The sequence below is a fragment of the Nicotiana tomentosiformis genome, chromosome 3, assembly GCF_000390325.3.
Source record: "Nicotiana tomentosiformis chromosome 3, ASM39032v3, whole genome shotgun sequence".
In the NCBI taxonomy this organism is placed as follows: domain Eukaryota; kingdom Viridiplantae; phylum Streptophyta; class Magnoliopsida; order Solanales; family Solanaceae; genus Nicotiana; species Nicotiana tomentosiformis.
Window position 1 is genome coordinate 59,089,335 of NC_090814.1, and position 15,589 is coordinate 59,104,923.

The 15,589-nt window shown below is 42.4% G+C and overlaps 1 protein-coding gene across 1 annotated transcript; it reads right to left on the bottom strand.

Moving 5' to 3' along the window:
• Positions 1-3,514: 3,514 nt before the first annotated feature.
• On the bottom strand, positions 3,515-8,300 carry LOC138907870 (uncharacterized). Its single transcript, XM_070198489.1, has 6 exons — positions 8,033-8,300; positions 6,974-7,312; positions 6,363-6,838; positions 5,451-5,675; positions 4,120-4,156; positions 3,515-4,026 (listed from the first exon to the last, which is right to left on the bottom strand). The coding sequence occupies exons 1-6, from the start codon at positions 8,298-8,300 to the stop codon at positions 3,515-3,517; spliced, it is 1,857 nt and encodes a 618-aa protein (XP_070054590.1).
• Positions 8,301-15,589: the final 7,289 nt, after the last annotated feature.

The window sequence follows — 15,589 nt, forward strand, 5'->3', positions numbered from 1 at the left end:
TAGGGAGTATAGAAAACTCCCTATGTGGTCTCTGTCTGCATCGGGTCCTCAACATGGATGGGCTCATCAGCACCCTCCGTATCCTCTAACTGGATCTCCACATCCTCTGACTGGGGGACTACGGGGTTGCCGAGCATCTGAATCAACTTCTCAGCAGTGTGTAAAGTGGCAGCCCGCTCCTCAGACTGGCTGGCTGCTGCCTCGTGTGCTGCTGGGACTGTCTCCTCCATGAGCAGGTCTAGTGGAATACCACCAGCAAAAGAAATCTTATCAACCTCTTTGCTCAACTTCTCCATTGACTCCTTAGATGCCTGAGTTTTACGCATCTTCTTCACCTGCTTCCCCAAATCCTTGATAATCCTCCCATGTGTATCAAAAGTTTCCCAGATCTTCTTCTGGTCGTCCAAAATCTTCTTCTGGTTGTCTAGAATCTTATTCAAAGAGTCCTCCACTGATGGAGGTATCTGAAGCTCTGATGGGGATGAAGACTGTGCTGCCACTGCACTAGATATGGCAGTCATCTTTGTGGTAGCTGCCTGCATCCAGTTGTTGAGACTAAATAGTGTCTGAGAAACCCGCAGTGCAGTCTGAGGGTAGGTAGAAGATGTGGGCACTGACAGTGGCACTGGGAGGGATGGTCCGGAGGAAGGAAGAGGCATGGTAGCTGCTCCGACAGAAGTACCAGCTGCTGTGGAGGGCTCGACAACTGACCCGGTGGCCACTACTCCTGGCTCTTCAGACTGGCCAGTGGAGGTAGTGTCTTACTCTTGAATTTAGGGTTGTCCGCTCCCTGGAGGTGGTACCATGAGAAAGGCTTTTTAGCCTTCACCTCTACATCAAAATGTCTCGGCTCTACCTCTTGGTCTTGGAAATACTCTATGAGGAAGTTGGGGTAGGGATACGATCTTTCTGCTTTCTGGACTGCATTGAAGATGTTGTAGGATATCAAGTTTACTACATTAATAGGATAGCCTGCCATGATGGAAGCTACCAATACTGCACGGGGGAGTGGAAGGACATTCTCATGCTGGCACGGGTCAATACGGTTGCACACGAATGTTTGCCACCCTTTTGCTTCAAAGTTAAGGGTGGATCTGACAATTTGAACTCCTGCTGTGAGCCATGCAGGTGTTGTCCCCGGAATAGCAAGTAAATCAACTAGCCATGGTCGAACTGCATCACCTAAGGCTAGCTTCTCCAGGTATTGCACTGCCTCGACCTCCTCAAACCCTACATATCTGTTCAGTGCGTGGCCATCAAACCGGATTTTCAAGTTCAGGACCTTCGTCACCTTTGTACCTTTTTTGATGTGGGCAACATTGGCATAAAATTCCTTGACGAGGTATTCATTGGCATCTTGCATCCGGCAGGTGAACCATTTCCATCCCCTTCTCTCCGTAAATTGCTTTAGGACATTCGGATTGTGCTCGCTTAGGTCTTTGGTTATGAATTATCGCTCAAGAGTGAGCGACCTTTGGGGCCACCATTCCCAAAATCTTGCATACGCCTTCTCACTTACGAATCTATCAGCCCACACCTCCGGCTTCCTTGATCTAGCCAGGCCTCCCACAATTGTGTCACCTCCTCTCCCGTCATCCGGGACCTCATCATCATCATCATCTAAATTGATTGGGGTAGCTGTTATGGCAGGTGTTGTAGCAGGCGGGGACGATGGTTCAGATGCCTAACTACCTCTCTCTGAGCCATCATAAGAACTAGAAGAGGAGGTAGGTTCATTGACTAAAGGGAGTCTATCGGGGAATTGTTGTGATTGTGCCCCCGATTGTGGTTGTATAGAATCCCCCTTAGAAGTTTCCCGGGATGGGAGGTATTCACTGGTGCCTGAGGACTCTGGAGGTGGTCTACTGAGAGTAGTCTTTTTGCCCAAAACATTCTGGACTGCTATTGGCATGTTAGGTTTTCCTCTATCCCGGCCTCGGGAGGATTCTGCCCCCCCTTGGAAGTATCACCTCGACCACGAGAACACACCATTGTCTGCAACACACAAGTAGTGAAAGTCAGTTAGAATTGGGGTTCAACATGTGTTATTTAATTACAGTTGAAAAGAAAGACACTGCTTCTCAGAACAGGGCAACGCGGACCACACAAAAGTGAGTGCGGCTGCAGACTTTCCATCGCGGACCGCACAAAAATGAGTGTGGCCGCATAATACCCATCGCGGACCGCACAAAATTGAGTGCGGTCGTGGAGATCCCAGGTTCAGACTACTGGTTCTCTGAAGTTACCTCAGCGCGGACCACATACTTTTGAGTGTGACCGCGAAAACCCATCGCAGACCGCACCAAATTGAGTGCGGCCGCATAATCTATTTGTTGGGTCTCTAAAGTTTAATTGTGCGGACCGCACAAAATTGAGTGCGGTCGCAAAAACCAACCGCGGACCGCACAAAATTGAGTGCGGTCGCAAAAACTTAGAAATGTCAAGTGCCTTCAACCTAGGGTATCGCGGACCGCACATTTTTGTATGCGGCCGCATACCCTAGCGCGGACCGCACAAAAATGTGTGTGGCCGCGAAATTCAAATCAGAGCGGCACTGAAGTACAATTAATACTAGGGTTTTCACTAATTAGGCATGATTTGTGACAATTAAATAATAAAAGCTACTAACCCCAACTCCCATTATGCATTCAAACACTATCCACATGCTTCTAAGCAAGAATCAAGCATCAATTTGACATTTTTGGCATGAATCTAACCCTAGATAAAAAGAAAACTAAAACAAAGAGAAAAGAAAAGAAAAAGATAAAATTAATTCATTGAAATCAACATACCAGTATTGAATTGTAGTAGGAAATCAACACTTGATGAATATGGGATGAGATTGAAAACAAGAAAGAGTGCATTGTGCTTTAGTCTAGCTTAAGAGGTCAGAGTGTGTAAAGTGTGAATAGTCTCAAAAAGTCCTATTTATACTCTGATCATGTTGGCCCACCGACTAACCTGAGTGCGGCCGCACAATTTTGGTGTGGTCCGCACTCTTTACCTTTTCTAACTCAACAACTGATTCATTGACGCGTTCCGCATAAAAATGGTTGCGGCCGCACAAGGTTCAGGCCAAACTTCAGAGAGTTGGCATTTTCCATCTTTTAGCTGTGCGACCGCACACGAAATTGTGCGGCCGCGAAGGGCTTGTGCGGTCCGCACAATTTTACAACTTGGCCAATTTTTGTCTTATCAATTTTCAGCACTGCACACCCAATTCCTGCATACACTTTACAACCAGTTAGTCCAAAACAATGCCTAATCTAACAAGAAAATCAAAAGAAAGAAAAACTCATGGGTTGCCTCCCAAGAAGCGCCTGATTTAACGTCGTGACATGATGCATGTTACCATCATTCATTTGAAATGGAGTAATGATACAACGTGGACATCATCAACCTTACCAAAGTAGTGCTTCACCCGGTGCCCATTGACTCTAAAGATCTCACCATTCTTATTTTTCAAATCAAGAGCACCAAAAAGAGTCACATGTACCACTTCAAAAGGATCACTTTACTTTGATTTAAGCTTTCCCGGAAACATCCGTAACCGAGAGTTGAATAAAAGAACAAGGTCAGATTTATTGAATTCTTTGTTCCGGATATACTTATCATGTAGGTACTTCATCTTGTCCTTACACAAGGACGAACTGGAGTAAGCATGGAACCGGAACTCATCAAGTTCATTTAATTGCTCCACCCGAAGATTGGCAGCTACATCCCACTCAAGGTTCAATTTCTTCAATGCCCACATGGCCTTATGCTCTAATTCCATCGGAAGGTGACATGCTTTCCCAAACACCAACCGATACAGATACATACCAATTGGAGTTTTGTAAGTTGTTTTATAGGCCCAAAGAGCATCGTCAAGTTTCCTTGACCAATCAGTCCGATTTGCATTGACAGTCTTGGATAGAATACGCTTGATCTCCCGGTTGGAGACTTCAACCTGTCCACTTGCCTGTGGGTGATAGGGGGTTGATACCTTGTGAGTGACACCATACTTAGAGAGTAAAGTGTCAAAGGCTTTGTTGCAAAAATGTGAACCCCCATCACTAATGATAGCCCTTGGGGTGCCAAACCTTGTGAATATATTTTTCTTCAAGAAAGCCACCACACTTCGTGCTTCATTGTTGGGCAAAGCCACAGCTTCAACCTATTTGGAAATGTAATCCACAGCAACAAGAATATAGGTGTTCCCACACGATCTCACAAATGGACCCATAAAGTCGATGCCCCACACATAAAAAATATCAATCTCGAGGATGGTGGTGAGAGGCATCTCATTTTTCTTGGAGATCCCACACTTTGGCAATCATCACAATGCTTAACGAGCTCGCTAGCGTCTTTGTACAAGGTAGGCCAATAGAATTCACATCTTAGGACCTTTGTAGTAGTTCTCGTCCCACCATGGTGACCACCATAGGGAAAAGAATGGCAAGCTTCAAGAATACCCAATTGCTTTTTTTCTGGAACACGTTGCCGGATAACACCATCAGTGTAAATTTTGAAGAGATATAGCTCATCCCAATAGTAGTCCAGGCAGTCCTGTTTGAGCTTCTTCCTTTGGTTTGAGGAGAGCTCATTCGGAACAATGCCACTCACAAGATAGTTGGCCACATCTACAAACCATGGCATCCCGGTCATAGAAATGGAAAAGAGTTGTTCGTCAGGAAATGAATCATTGATCTCAAGGCCATCATGTGGCCTCCCATCCTCCTCCAATCGTGAAAAGTGGTCCGCCACTTGATTCTCACTACACTGTCGGTCTTGAATATCTAGATCAAACTCTTGCAATAGAAGCACCCACCGCATCAACCTTGTCTTAGAGTATTTCTTGCTCATCAAATAACGAAGTGTCACATGGTCGGTGTGAACAATCTCCTTTGTACCTATTAGGTACGGGCGAAACTTCTCCATAGCAAAGAAAATGGCTAGGAGTTCTTTCTCGGTCACCGTATAGTTGACTTGGGCCTCGTTCATAGTCTTGCTAGCATAGTAGACCTAATGAAAGATCTTATTAATTCGTTGCCCCAATACCGCACCAGTCGCCATATCGCTTGCATCACACATGAGCTCAAATGGTAAGCTCCAATTTGGCGCGGTGATAATAAGAGTGGTAGTCAACTTATACATGAGTAGTTCAAATGGCTTCATACAATCTTCATTGAAAAGGAACTTGGCATCTTTTTCCAAGATTTTGCACAAGGGGTTTACCACCTTAGAAACGTCCTTGATGAATCGGCGGTAAAACCCCGCATGACCTAGAAAACTTCTCACTCCCTTTACGGAAGTAGGGGAGGGAGTTTGGATATCACTTCAATTTTTGATTTATCAACCTCAATACCATTCTTGGAAATCATGTGACCGAGGACAATGCCCTCATTGACTATAAAGTGACACTTCTCCCAATTCAACACCAAGTTAGTTTCTTCACAACGTGCTAATACCTCATCCAGGTTATCCAAGCACTCTTTAAAAGAATCCCCTACGACAAAAAAATCATCCATGAAAACCTCGAGAAAGTCCTCCACCATATCGGTGAAGATGGACATCATACACCGCTGAAAAGTTGCCGGTGCATTGCATAACCCGAATGGCATCCGCGAGAATGAGAAAGTGCCATATGGACAAGTGAAGGTGGTATTCTCTTGGTCTTTAGGTGCAATACGAATCTGGTTATATCCAGAATATCCATCCAAGAAGCAATAATAAGAACGTCCGGCTAACCTTTCCAACATTTGATCAAGAAATGGAAGCGAAAAATGGTCTTTCCGCGTAACTTTGTTGAGCTTTCTATAATCCATGCACACTCTCCACTCGGTGATAGTTCTTGTGGGGATCAATTCATTTTTGTCATTTGTTATCACAGTCATGCCCCCTTTCTTTGGGACATATTGCACCGGCGAGGTCCACGAACTATCAAAAATGAGGTAAACCACCCCGGCATCCAACCACTTGATGATCTCTATCCTTACTACCTCTTGCATGGCCTCATTCAGTTGTCTTTGATGTTCCACGGAGGGTTTGGCATCCTCCTCCAAAATAATTTTGTGCATGCAAAAGGCGGGGCTTATACCCCGAATATCCGCCAATGTCCAACCTATTGCTTTCTTCTTCCTTTGAAGCACCGCAAGGGTGGCATCTACCTGCACGTTAGTTAAGCACAAGGAAAGAATAACAAGTAAAGTGGAACAATGGCCTAGAAACTCATACCTGAGGTGTGAAGGCAAAGGCTTTAACTCCAAGGTGGGAGGCTCCTCGATTGAGGGCTTTGTTGGTGGAGTCTTCCGATTTTTGAGATCCAAGGAAAGTTTTCGGGTCTTATAAGTATATGATCCCATTCCTTGCAAAGCATTGACACATTCTACAAAGCTTTCCTTCTCATCCACATCATGATTCAACAACACAATTTCCAAGGTATCTTCCACATTTATCACAACATTTGTGTCATCAACAATTACTTTGGTCACAAGATCCACGAACGAACACACTTCGTTGCTATTTGGCTGCCTCATTGATTTACAAACATGGAACACAACTTTTTCACCGCCCACCCGGAAGGTGAGCTCTCTAGCTTCCACATCAACTAAAGCCTTCCCTGTAGCAAGGAAAGGTCTGCCCATAATGATTGGCACCTCGTAGTCAACCTCACAGTCAAGTATCACAAAATATGCGGTAAGGATGAACTTGTCAACCCTAACTAACACATCATCAATTATCCCCAATGGCCTTTTCATTGTCCGATCCGCCATTTTCAACCTCATGGATGTGGGTCTTGGTTGCCCAATCCCCAACATTTTGAATACAGAATAGGGCATCAAGTTAATGCTTGCCCCTAAATCACATAAAGCTTTGGCGAAATTGGCACTCCCAATAGTGCACGGGATTGTGAAAGCACCGGGGTCTTCCAACTTTGGAGCCATGGAGTGCATCATTTCACTCACTTGATGTGTCATTTTGATTGTTTCACAGTTCATTGATCTCTTCTTTGTTACCAAATCCTTCATGAACTTGGCATATCCCGGCATTTGTTCTAAAGCTTCAACGAATGACACATTTATGGACAAACTTTTCATCATATCAATGAATTTCTTGAATTGATTCTCATTGTTTTGCTTTGAAAGTTTTTGAGGGTATGGATGGGGAGGCCTTGGCATTGGTACCTTAGCCTTTGGCACTACCGGTTCCGGCATGTCAGTCACGTGCTCCCTAGACGGGTTCACTTCTTCTTGCGTCTCCTCCACATTTTCATCAATATCAATCTTCGCTTTTTCATTAGCTCGAACATAATTGCTTGGCTCATCATCATCTTGCACCAACACATCATCACCCACACGTCTTCTTTAGTTTGAGGTACTAGCAACTCTACCTCTCCCACTTCTTGTTGTCACGGCCATTGCATGCCCCGTATTCCCACCTTTCGGGTTCACCACCATATCACTAGGTAGTGCCCCCTTTGGGTGAGTATTTAAAGCTTGAGAAATTTGGCCAAGTTGAACCTCCAAGTTGCGGATAGAAGTGTTGTGGGAGGCTAATTGGGCATCGGAGTCGGCGGTTTTCTTCATCATTTGCTTAAACATGTTTTCAATCTGTCCAAATTCACTATTGGAAGTATTAGGACCTTGTGACAGATATGGAGGCGGGTTGTTTGGTTGTTGATACATCGGGGGCCTCTGAAAGCCCGACCCCCAATTTTCTTGATTGCTATTGTTCCAACCCCCTTGATTATTGTTGTTCCCCTAATTGCTTTGATTGTTGCCACCCCAATTACCTTGATTATTTCCTTGATTACCCCAATTGCTTTGATTATTGTTGTTGCCACCACTCCAATTTCCTTGGTGGCCTTGGTTGTTCCAGTTTCCTTGGTTTCCTTGTGATCTCCATTGTTGTTGATTTGGAGCATTGCTTCTTTGACCTTGATAATTGTTGACATATTGAACCTCTTCATCTTGATCATCATATGAATCATCTTGATTATACCCACTATTACTTTGCTCAAATTGTTCCGGATGGTTTTGTACTTGTTAACCTTGTTGCCGTCTCTTGTTTACCATCATGTTCACCTCTTCCATAGCATTCACCTGCTTCGACCCTTGAACCTGTTGAAGCTGAGCCTTGGCCAATTGGTTCATGGTGGTTGTCAACTCCGCAATAGCTTGCCTATGATCATGTTGATCCTTGTGTAGGTGAATAACATTTGGGTCACCCTGAGGAACATTGGCTCTACTTTGCCACGCTGAAGATGTGTCCGCTATCTCATCCAAGATTTCACAAGCTTTAGAATAAGGCGTGTTCATGAAGTTACCCCCAGCGAGTTGATTTACCACACACTAATTTGTTGTGTTGATCTGTCACGACCCCAAATTCCCTCCGTAGGATGTCGTGATGGCACCTAGTCTAGGTAAGCCTATAAATGCGGAATAATAATAAATATCTGAAATAAATAAACTACAATTCAAACAATTTCAAATCTCAAAACCTCGTAGAAATAAGTCACAAGCTTCTAAGAATTTATCCTTGATATCTCTATATAACAAAGTCTAAAGAAAATAAGGAAGCAACATAACAAGAATAGAAGGGGACTCCGGAGTCTGCGGGCGTTGGCAGATATTCCTCGAAGTCTCCTCGTACAGCTAATTTCCTGATGCGTGGTCTGATAAGATGTACCTAGATCTGCACAAAAAGATGTGCAGAAGCGTAGTATGAGTACACCACATCGATACCTAGTAAATGCCAAGCCTAACCTCGGTAGAGTAGTGACGAGGTCAGGTCAGGCCCTACTGGAGAATAAATAATGGCATGGTAAACTGTTTAAACAATATTATAAGATAAAATAACAATGGAAATGAATCAAGTAGTATGTCACATTTAATTACATCAAATAATGGCAAATAAATACCTCGTGGAAACAAAACAGAATTCTTTTCAACTTTAAGAAAATCACACAATAATCAAAGGCAATTGGGCCATAAATCAATATCAACAAGGGCACTCCCGAGGTATCGTCTCGTAGTCCAAAATCATAAAAAAAATTCACAATATCTCATTTTCTTATCTCACCGCGGGAGCCTTCACAATTTATTTGAAAGAAAATATTTTTCCCGAAATAGCATCCCGCGCTTTAGCCATCCTTATCACACCGCATGACTTCTAGTAGTTCCCCCTACAAGCCACGCGTATCAAGCCACCCTTATCTCACCGCATGCGTTTCAATACCTAGACCTTATAGCACCGCATGCGTATCAATATCACAATATATCACAATTTGCACCTCAGGTGCTCAAATAATTTAACTTGCCAAAATAATTCATCAACAATATTGTTCCACAATAAAGAGCTCACGACTCATATCAAAATAACTTAACAATAATATTTTTTCACAATAAAGAGCTCACGGCTCATGTCAAAATAATTCAACTATAATATTTTTCCACAATAAAGAGCTCACTGCTCCATCACAATGAGTACGAAAATCTTACAAAAATATTCAGGAGTAAATAATTCAGGAAAATAATATTTCAAAATCTTTAATACGTTGCTTCAATATCAACTTTAAAAATGTCAAATACTTCATATTAATAATATTTAATTTAAAGAAAATCAACCTTCAAATAATGCACAGAATAAAAGAAACCAAGTTCCAACTAAACAGATAAAACAATTAGCAGGAAAAAGGTCAAGCAAATTTAAAAATATAAACATTAAATCAATAAGGAAGAATATAACAAAATAAAATAATTTCATTAATTCGCAACAGTGATCTACACAATTTAAAATATAATCTTTCACATTTAGCCCGTGTACACACTCGTCACCTCGTGTACACGACTTTTCACACATTACAATTATCAATCCTAGGGGAATTTTCCCCACACAAGGTTAGACAAATCACTTACCTCGACTTGCTCCAATTTAATCAAGTATTATGCCTTTTTCTCGATTTTTTTGACTCCGATCAACTCGTATCTAGTCATAATTAATTCGATACAGTCAACAAAAATTATAGTAATCAATTTCATAAGAAAATATTATATTTTTCAAAAAAATCCGAAATTAGCTCAAAATTTACCCGTGGGGCCCACATCTCGGAATCCGGCAAAACTTACAAAATCCGATAACCCATTCAATTACGAGTCCACCCATACCAATTTTTATCAAATTCCGATAACAACTCGACCTCCAAATCTTAAATTTTTGTTTTTGGAAGATTTTGCCAAAATCTTGATTTTTCTTCCATAAATTCACGGATTCATGATGTAAATGAGTATGGAATCATGAAGTATAATCAATATAGGATAATGAATACTTACCCCAATGTTTTCCCGTGAAAATCGCCCAAGAACCATGCTCCAAAAATTCAAAACGAAATGAATGAAATGACCATTTTTGGTCCTTAAGTTTCTGCCAATCCGTCACTAAATGTCCATTTTCCGTCACTAAAAGTCCATTTTTCGTCACTAAAAGTCTACCAGAAATTACTCTACCAGCCTTCCTTCAACCGATCATAACTTTATGTACTAATATCCAAATGATGAATGGTTTAACTTTCTGGAAACTAGAATCAAACGACTACAACTTTTATATTTTGAAACTTTTCCGATTCCTTATGAATTGCGAGATATAAGCTTCCAAAGTTGGCTCCACGCACCAAAAACAACTGCCGAAATTTCTGCAAATTTCCAGCAACCCTCTCTGTCCGAAATCCATTCCGTTTACCTTCCGAAATCGACCCGAGACCCTCGGGACCTTAACCAATTATTCCAACATGTCCCAAAATACAATACAAACTTTGTCGAGGCTTCAAACCACATCAGACAACATAAAAACGACGAATCACACCTCAAATAAAAATCTATAAACTTTGAACTTTCAAATTCTATGTCTTATGCCGAAATACATCAAATCAATTCGGAATGACTTCAAATTTTGCACACAAGTCATAAATGATATAACAGACCTATTCAAATTTCCAGAATCGGATTCCGACCTCGATATCAAAAAGTCAACTCCCCGGTCAAACTTTCTAAAATTTTAACTTTTGGCATTTCAAGCCTAATTCCACTACGGACTTCCAAATAAATTTCTGATCATGCTCCTAAGTCCAAAATCACCATACGAAGCTATTGGAATCATCAAAAATCTATTCCGGGGGTCGTTTGCACATAATTTGACATCCGGTCACTATTTGAACTTAAACTTTTAATTTTTCATCAAAATTCCATATCTCGGGCTAGGAACTTCGGAATTTGATTCCGGGCATACGCCTAAGTCCCAAATCACGATATGGACCTACCGGAACTGTCAAAACACTTATCCGAGTCCGTTTTCTCAAAATGTTGACCAAAGTCTACTCAGTAGAGTTTTAAAGCTCTAATTCACATTTTAATTCATTTTTCACCTGAAAAATTTCCGAAAAATTTTACGGACTGCACACGCAAGTCGAGGAATAATAAATAGTGCTTTTCGAGGTCTTAGAATACAAAATTAATTATTAAATTTAAAGATGACATTTTGGGTCATCACATTCTCCACCTCTAAAACAAACGTTCGTCCTCGAACGGAGTTAGAAAAAGTACCTAAGCTAGTGAATAAGTGTGGATAACAGCTGCGCATATCATGCTCGGTCTCCCAAGTCGCCTCCTCGACCGGATGACCCCTCCACTGAACCTTCACGGAAGCAATGTTCTTTGACCTCAGCTTTCGAACATGCCTATCCAAAATAGCCATTGGTTCCTCAACATAAGATAGATCCTTGTCCAACTGAACCGAACTGAAGTCTAACACATGAGATGGATCGCCGTGATATTTCCGAAGCATGGAAACATGGAATACCGGATGAACTGCAGAGAGACTAGGTGGTAGTGCAAGTTTGTAAGCCACCTCTCCAACTCTCTCAAGAATCTCAAAAGACCCAATATACCTAGGGCTCAAATTGCCCTTCTTCCCGAATCTCATCACACCCTTCATAGGTGAAATCCGGAGCAATACCCGCTCACCAACCATGAATGCAACATCACGAACCTTCCGATTCGCATAACTCTCCTGTCTAGATTGGGCTGTACGAAGTTAATCCTGAATCAACTTAACCTTTTCCAAGGCATCCTGAACCAAGTATGTAACCAATAGCCTAGCCTTGCCCGGTTCGAACCAACCCACTGGGGACCGGCACCGCCTACCATACAAGGCCTCATACGGAGCCATCTGAATGCTTGACTGGAAACTGTTGTTGTAAGCAAACTACGCAAGTGGTAAGAACTGATCCCAAGCACCCCCAAAATCTATCACACACGCATGAAGCATATCCTCCAGTATCTGAATAGTGCGTTCGACTGCCCGTCCGTCTGAGGGTGAAATATTGTACTCAACTCTACCCGAGTACCCAACTCACGTTGTACTGCCCTCCAGAACAGTGATTTAAACTGCGTACCCCGGTCAGAGATGATAGATACCGGTACGCCGTGAAATCTGACAATCTCACGAATATAGATTCGAGCCAACTGCTCGGAAGAGTAGGTAGTCATCATAGGATTGCAATAAGCTGACTTGGTCAATCTATCCATAATCACCCAAGCTGCATTGAACATCCTATGAGTCCGTGGGATCCCAACAACGAAATCCATAGTGATCCTCTCCCATTTCCATTCTGGAATCTCTAACTTCTGAAGCAATCCACTCGGTCGTTGATGCTTATATTTCACTTGTTGACAATTTAGACACCGAGCTACATACTCCACTATGTCTTTCTTCATCTTCCTCCACCAATAATGTTGCCTCAAGTCTTGCTACATCTTCGCAGCACCCGAATGTATGAAGTACCGCGAACTGTGAGCCTCCTGAAGAATCAATTCACGAAAACCATCTACATTAGGCATACATAGCCTGCCCTGCATCCATAATACACCGTCATCTACAATTGAGACTTCTTTGGCATCACCGTGCTGAACTGTATACTTAAGGACAAGCAAATGGGGGTCATCATACTGACGCTCCCTGATACGATCATAGAGAGAAGACTGAGAAACCACACAAGCCAAAACTCGACTCAGCTCGGAAACATCCAATCTGACAAACTGGATGGCCAAGGCCTGAATATCCAAGGCCAGAGGCCTCTCTGCTACCGGTAAATATGGTAAGCTGCCCAAACTCTCCGCCTTACGACTCAAGGCATCGGCCACTATATTGGCCTTCTCAGGATGATAGAGAATGGTGGTATCATAATCCTTAAGCAACTCCAACTATCTCCGCTGCCGCAAAATTAAGATCCTTCTGTTTAAACAGATGTTGTAGACATCGGTGATCGGTGTAGACCTCACAATGGACACCGAACAAATAATGTCGCCAAATTCTTCAAGGCACGAACAATAACTGCTAACTCAAGGCCGTGGACCGAAATTGTTTTTCTCATGTACCTTTAACTGTCTGGACGCGTAGGCAATCACCCTACCGTCTTGTATCAACATCGCGACGAGACCAATATGTGACGCATCACAATACACAGTATAAGACCTTGAACATGTAAGTAATACCAATGTTTGTGTGGGAGTCAAAGTGATCTTGAGCTTCTGAAAGCTCAACTCATACTCGGCTGACCCTGTAAATGGGGCACCCTCTTGGATCAATTTGGTCTTAATAGTTGTTCATAATCAATTACAGAATCGTCATTTAACCTCATGTTAACAAAAATCTCATTGCAAACCTTCACAATACTGATAACTGGATGCGAGGCATGAAGACCTCATAATTATTTACCCGAATTAACGAGTCACATTTAACGCCACCTAGGCGGGCACCTACCTCGTAGGTTAAAAATTAATAATTACAACACGAATTTGACAACTATGCACAGAAAATTTCATATAAGAATTTTCAAATAAGCCTAACAGGCATGACTCCCTATTAGTATTATAGTACAAATTTAATTTCACAAGGGATAACTTAAACACAAAAATTTTCCTCACAAGGATCTCGTCCTTATATAACTTCCACCGAAGCTCGTAGCACGATTTAAACATATCAATTTATATAAAAATATGAGGATCTCATCCTCAGTTCTGAATCACAAGTAATATGCACATCGTGCCAATTGAAAATTTCCATTTTTTCCTTTTAAATAATTTCGGTTACACCAAATCACAACACATAATGAACCCTACACCGGTAGGGCATATAATTCGCAATTTGCAATTATTTATTCGGAATTTACATCAAAATTTACCGAAATGAGTAACAGAAAGCCACATTTAGCCTCGCAGCTCTTATTAGTGACCAACACGAAATGATAGGCGTAGTTATCTCCATAAAATATCCCAACAGGGGTAAACACATAAGTAGATTATAGAATTATGAAGCTCACTCATAAGTGGAGCACAATAGGAGGACTCGTTTCGATACTGAGAACCGAATCAAGTTAAGAAAATTATTCATTTATATTAAATCGAGGTCGTACCTGTAACGACACCATCTTATGTAGCGACCTCCGCCATACCGTAAAACAAATATATCAACGGCTGGGTCTCCACCTCTAGGACGCCTTCTACCCGTCTATCCTCCACTCCTAACTGGTCGTGTGGGTGGTGTAGTAACTGCAATGAGGCACGTAGCTTGAGTGCTTTGATGAAATAAGTCTCTCCCAAGTTTGGGACAATTTTCTCATGATGTGCCTAGTATCACCGGATTCATAACAACCCCTTTGCGGGTTAGGCTGCTCATACTGGAGCACCCCGAATAATCCGATGTGCGAACTGGGCTGTCCGACTGCCCGAGCCCTCTCCATAATGATTTATACTTGCATAGTAGAATCCACTGAATCCCCCAGAACCTCGAGATGTCTTGGTCTCCTTAGTTTCCTTTTTTCCTCACCCCGAACACATTCTAATATCTTGGCAATTTGTAAAACTAGCAGAAATGAACTATCAGCTTGCAGCTCCCGAGTTGTACAAAAGTTTACGATCATAATTGAGTCCTTTAATGAGTCTGTGAACTCGCCCTCTAGCTGTAGGAATCAAAGTAGGAGTATGACGGGCTAACTTATTGAACTTGATGGCATATTCTGACACCGTCAATGGTGACCTGATGCAACCGTTCAAACCCTATGCGCCACGCATTACGGAGAGTCCGGGAAACAAACTCTTTCAAAAGCGTTTCTAGGAACTGAGCCAAGTGGGCGGTGTTGCATTGGCTGGTCTGCCCTCTTCATAGGCTTGCCACGAACACCGGTGGAGAATTATCTCTCCCAAGGCAAATTTCTTCTTTTGTTATGCTGACTCAACACTGTTGAGTTGACCCATTTCTTAACATACTCTTCGATTCTTCCTTGGGGTAACCCTTACCCTATTTATACAAAACGATCACAAAAGTAGAGCTCCATATAGACAAATCTTGGCACGAACCACATAGTCCAGAATCTCATCAACAACTGCACTTTCTCCAAAGCACCCCAAAATCCGCAACCGTGACGTCCACGCTGAGTAGACCTTCTGTAAATTTAGAGTTGTTTCTATAACTCCTTTGGTACTGAAGTATAGGATTATTAAGGAGGCGGACATACCGCAAGTCCCAACCTTATCTTCTATAAAATCTCAGGCCG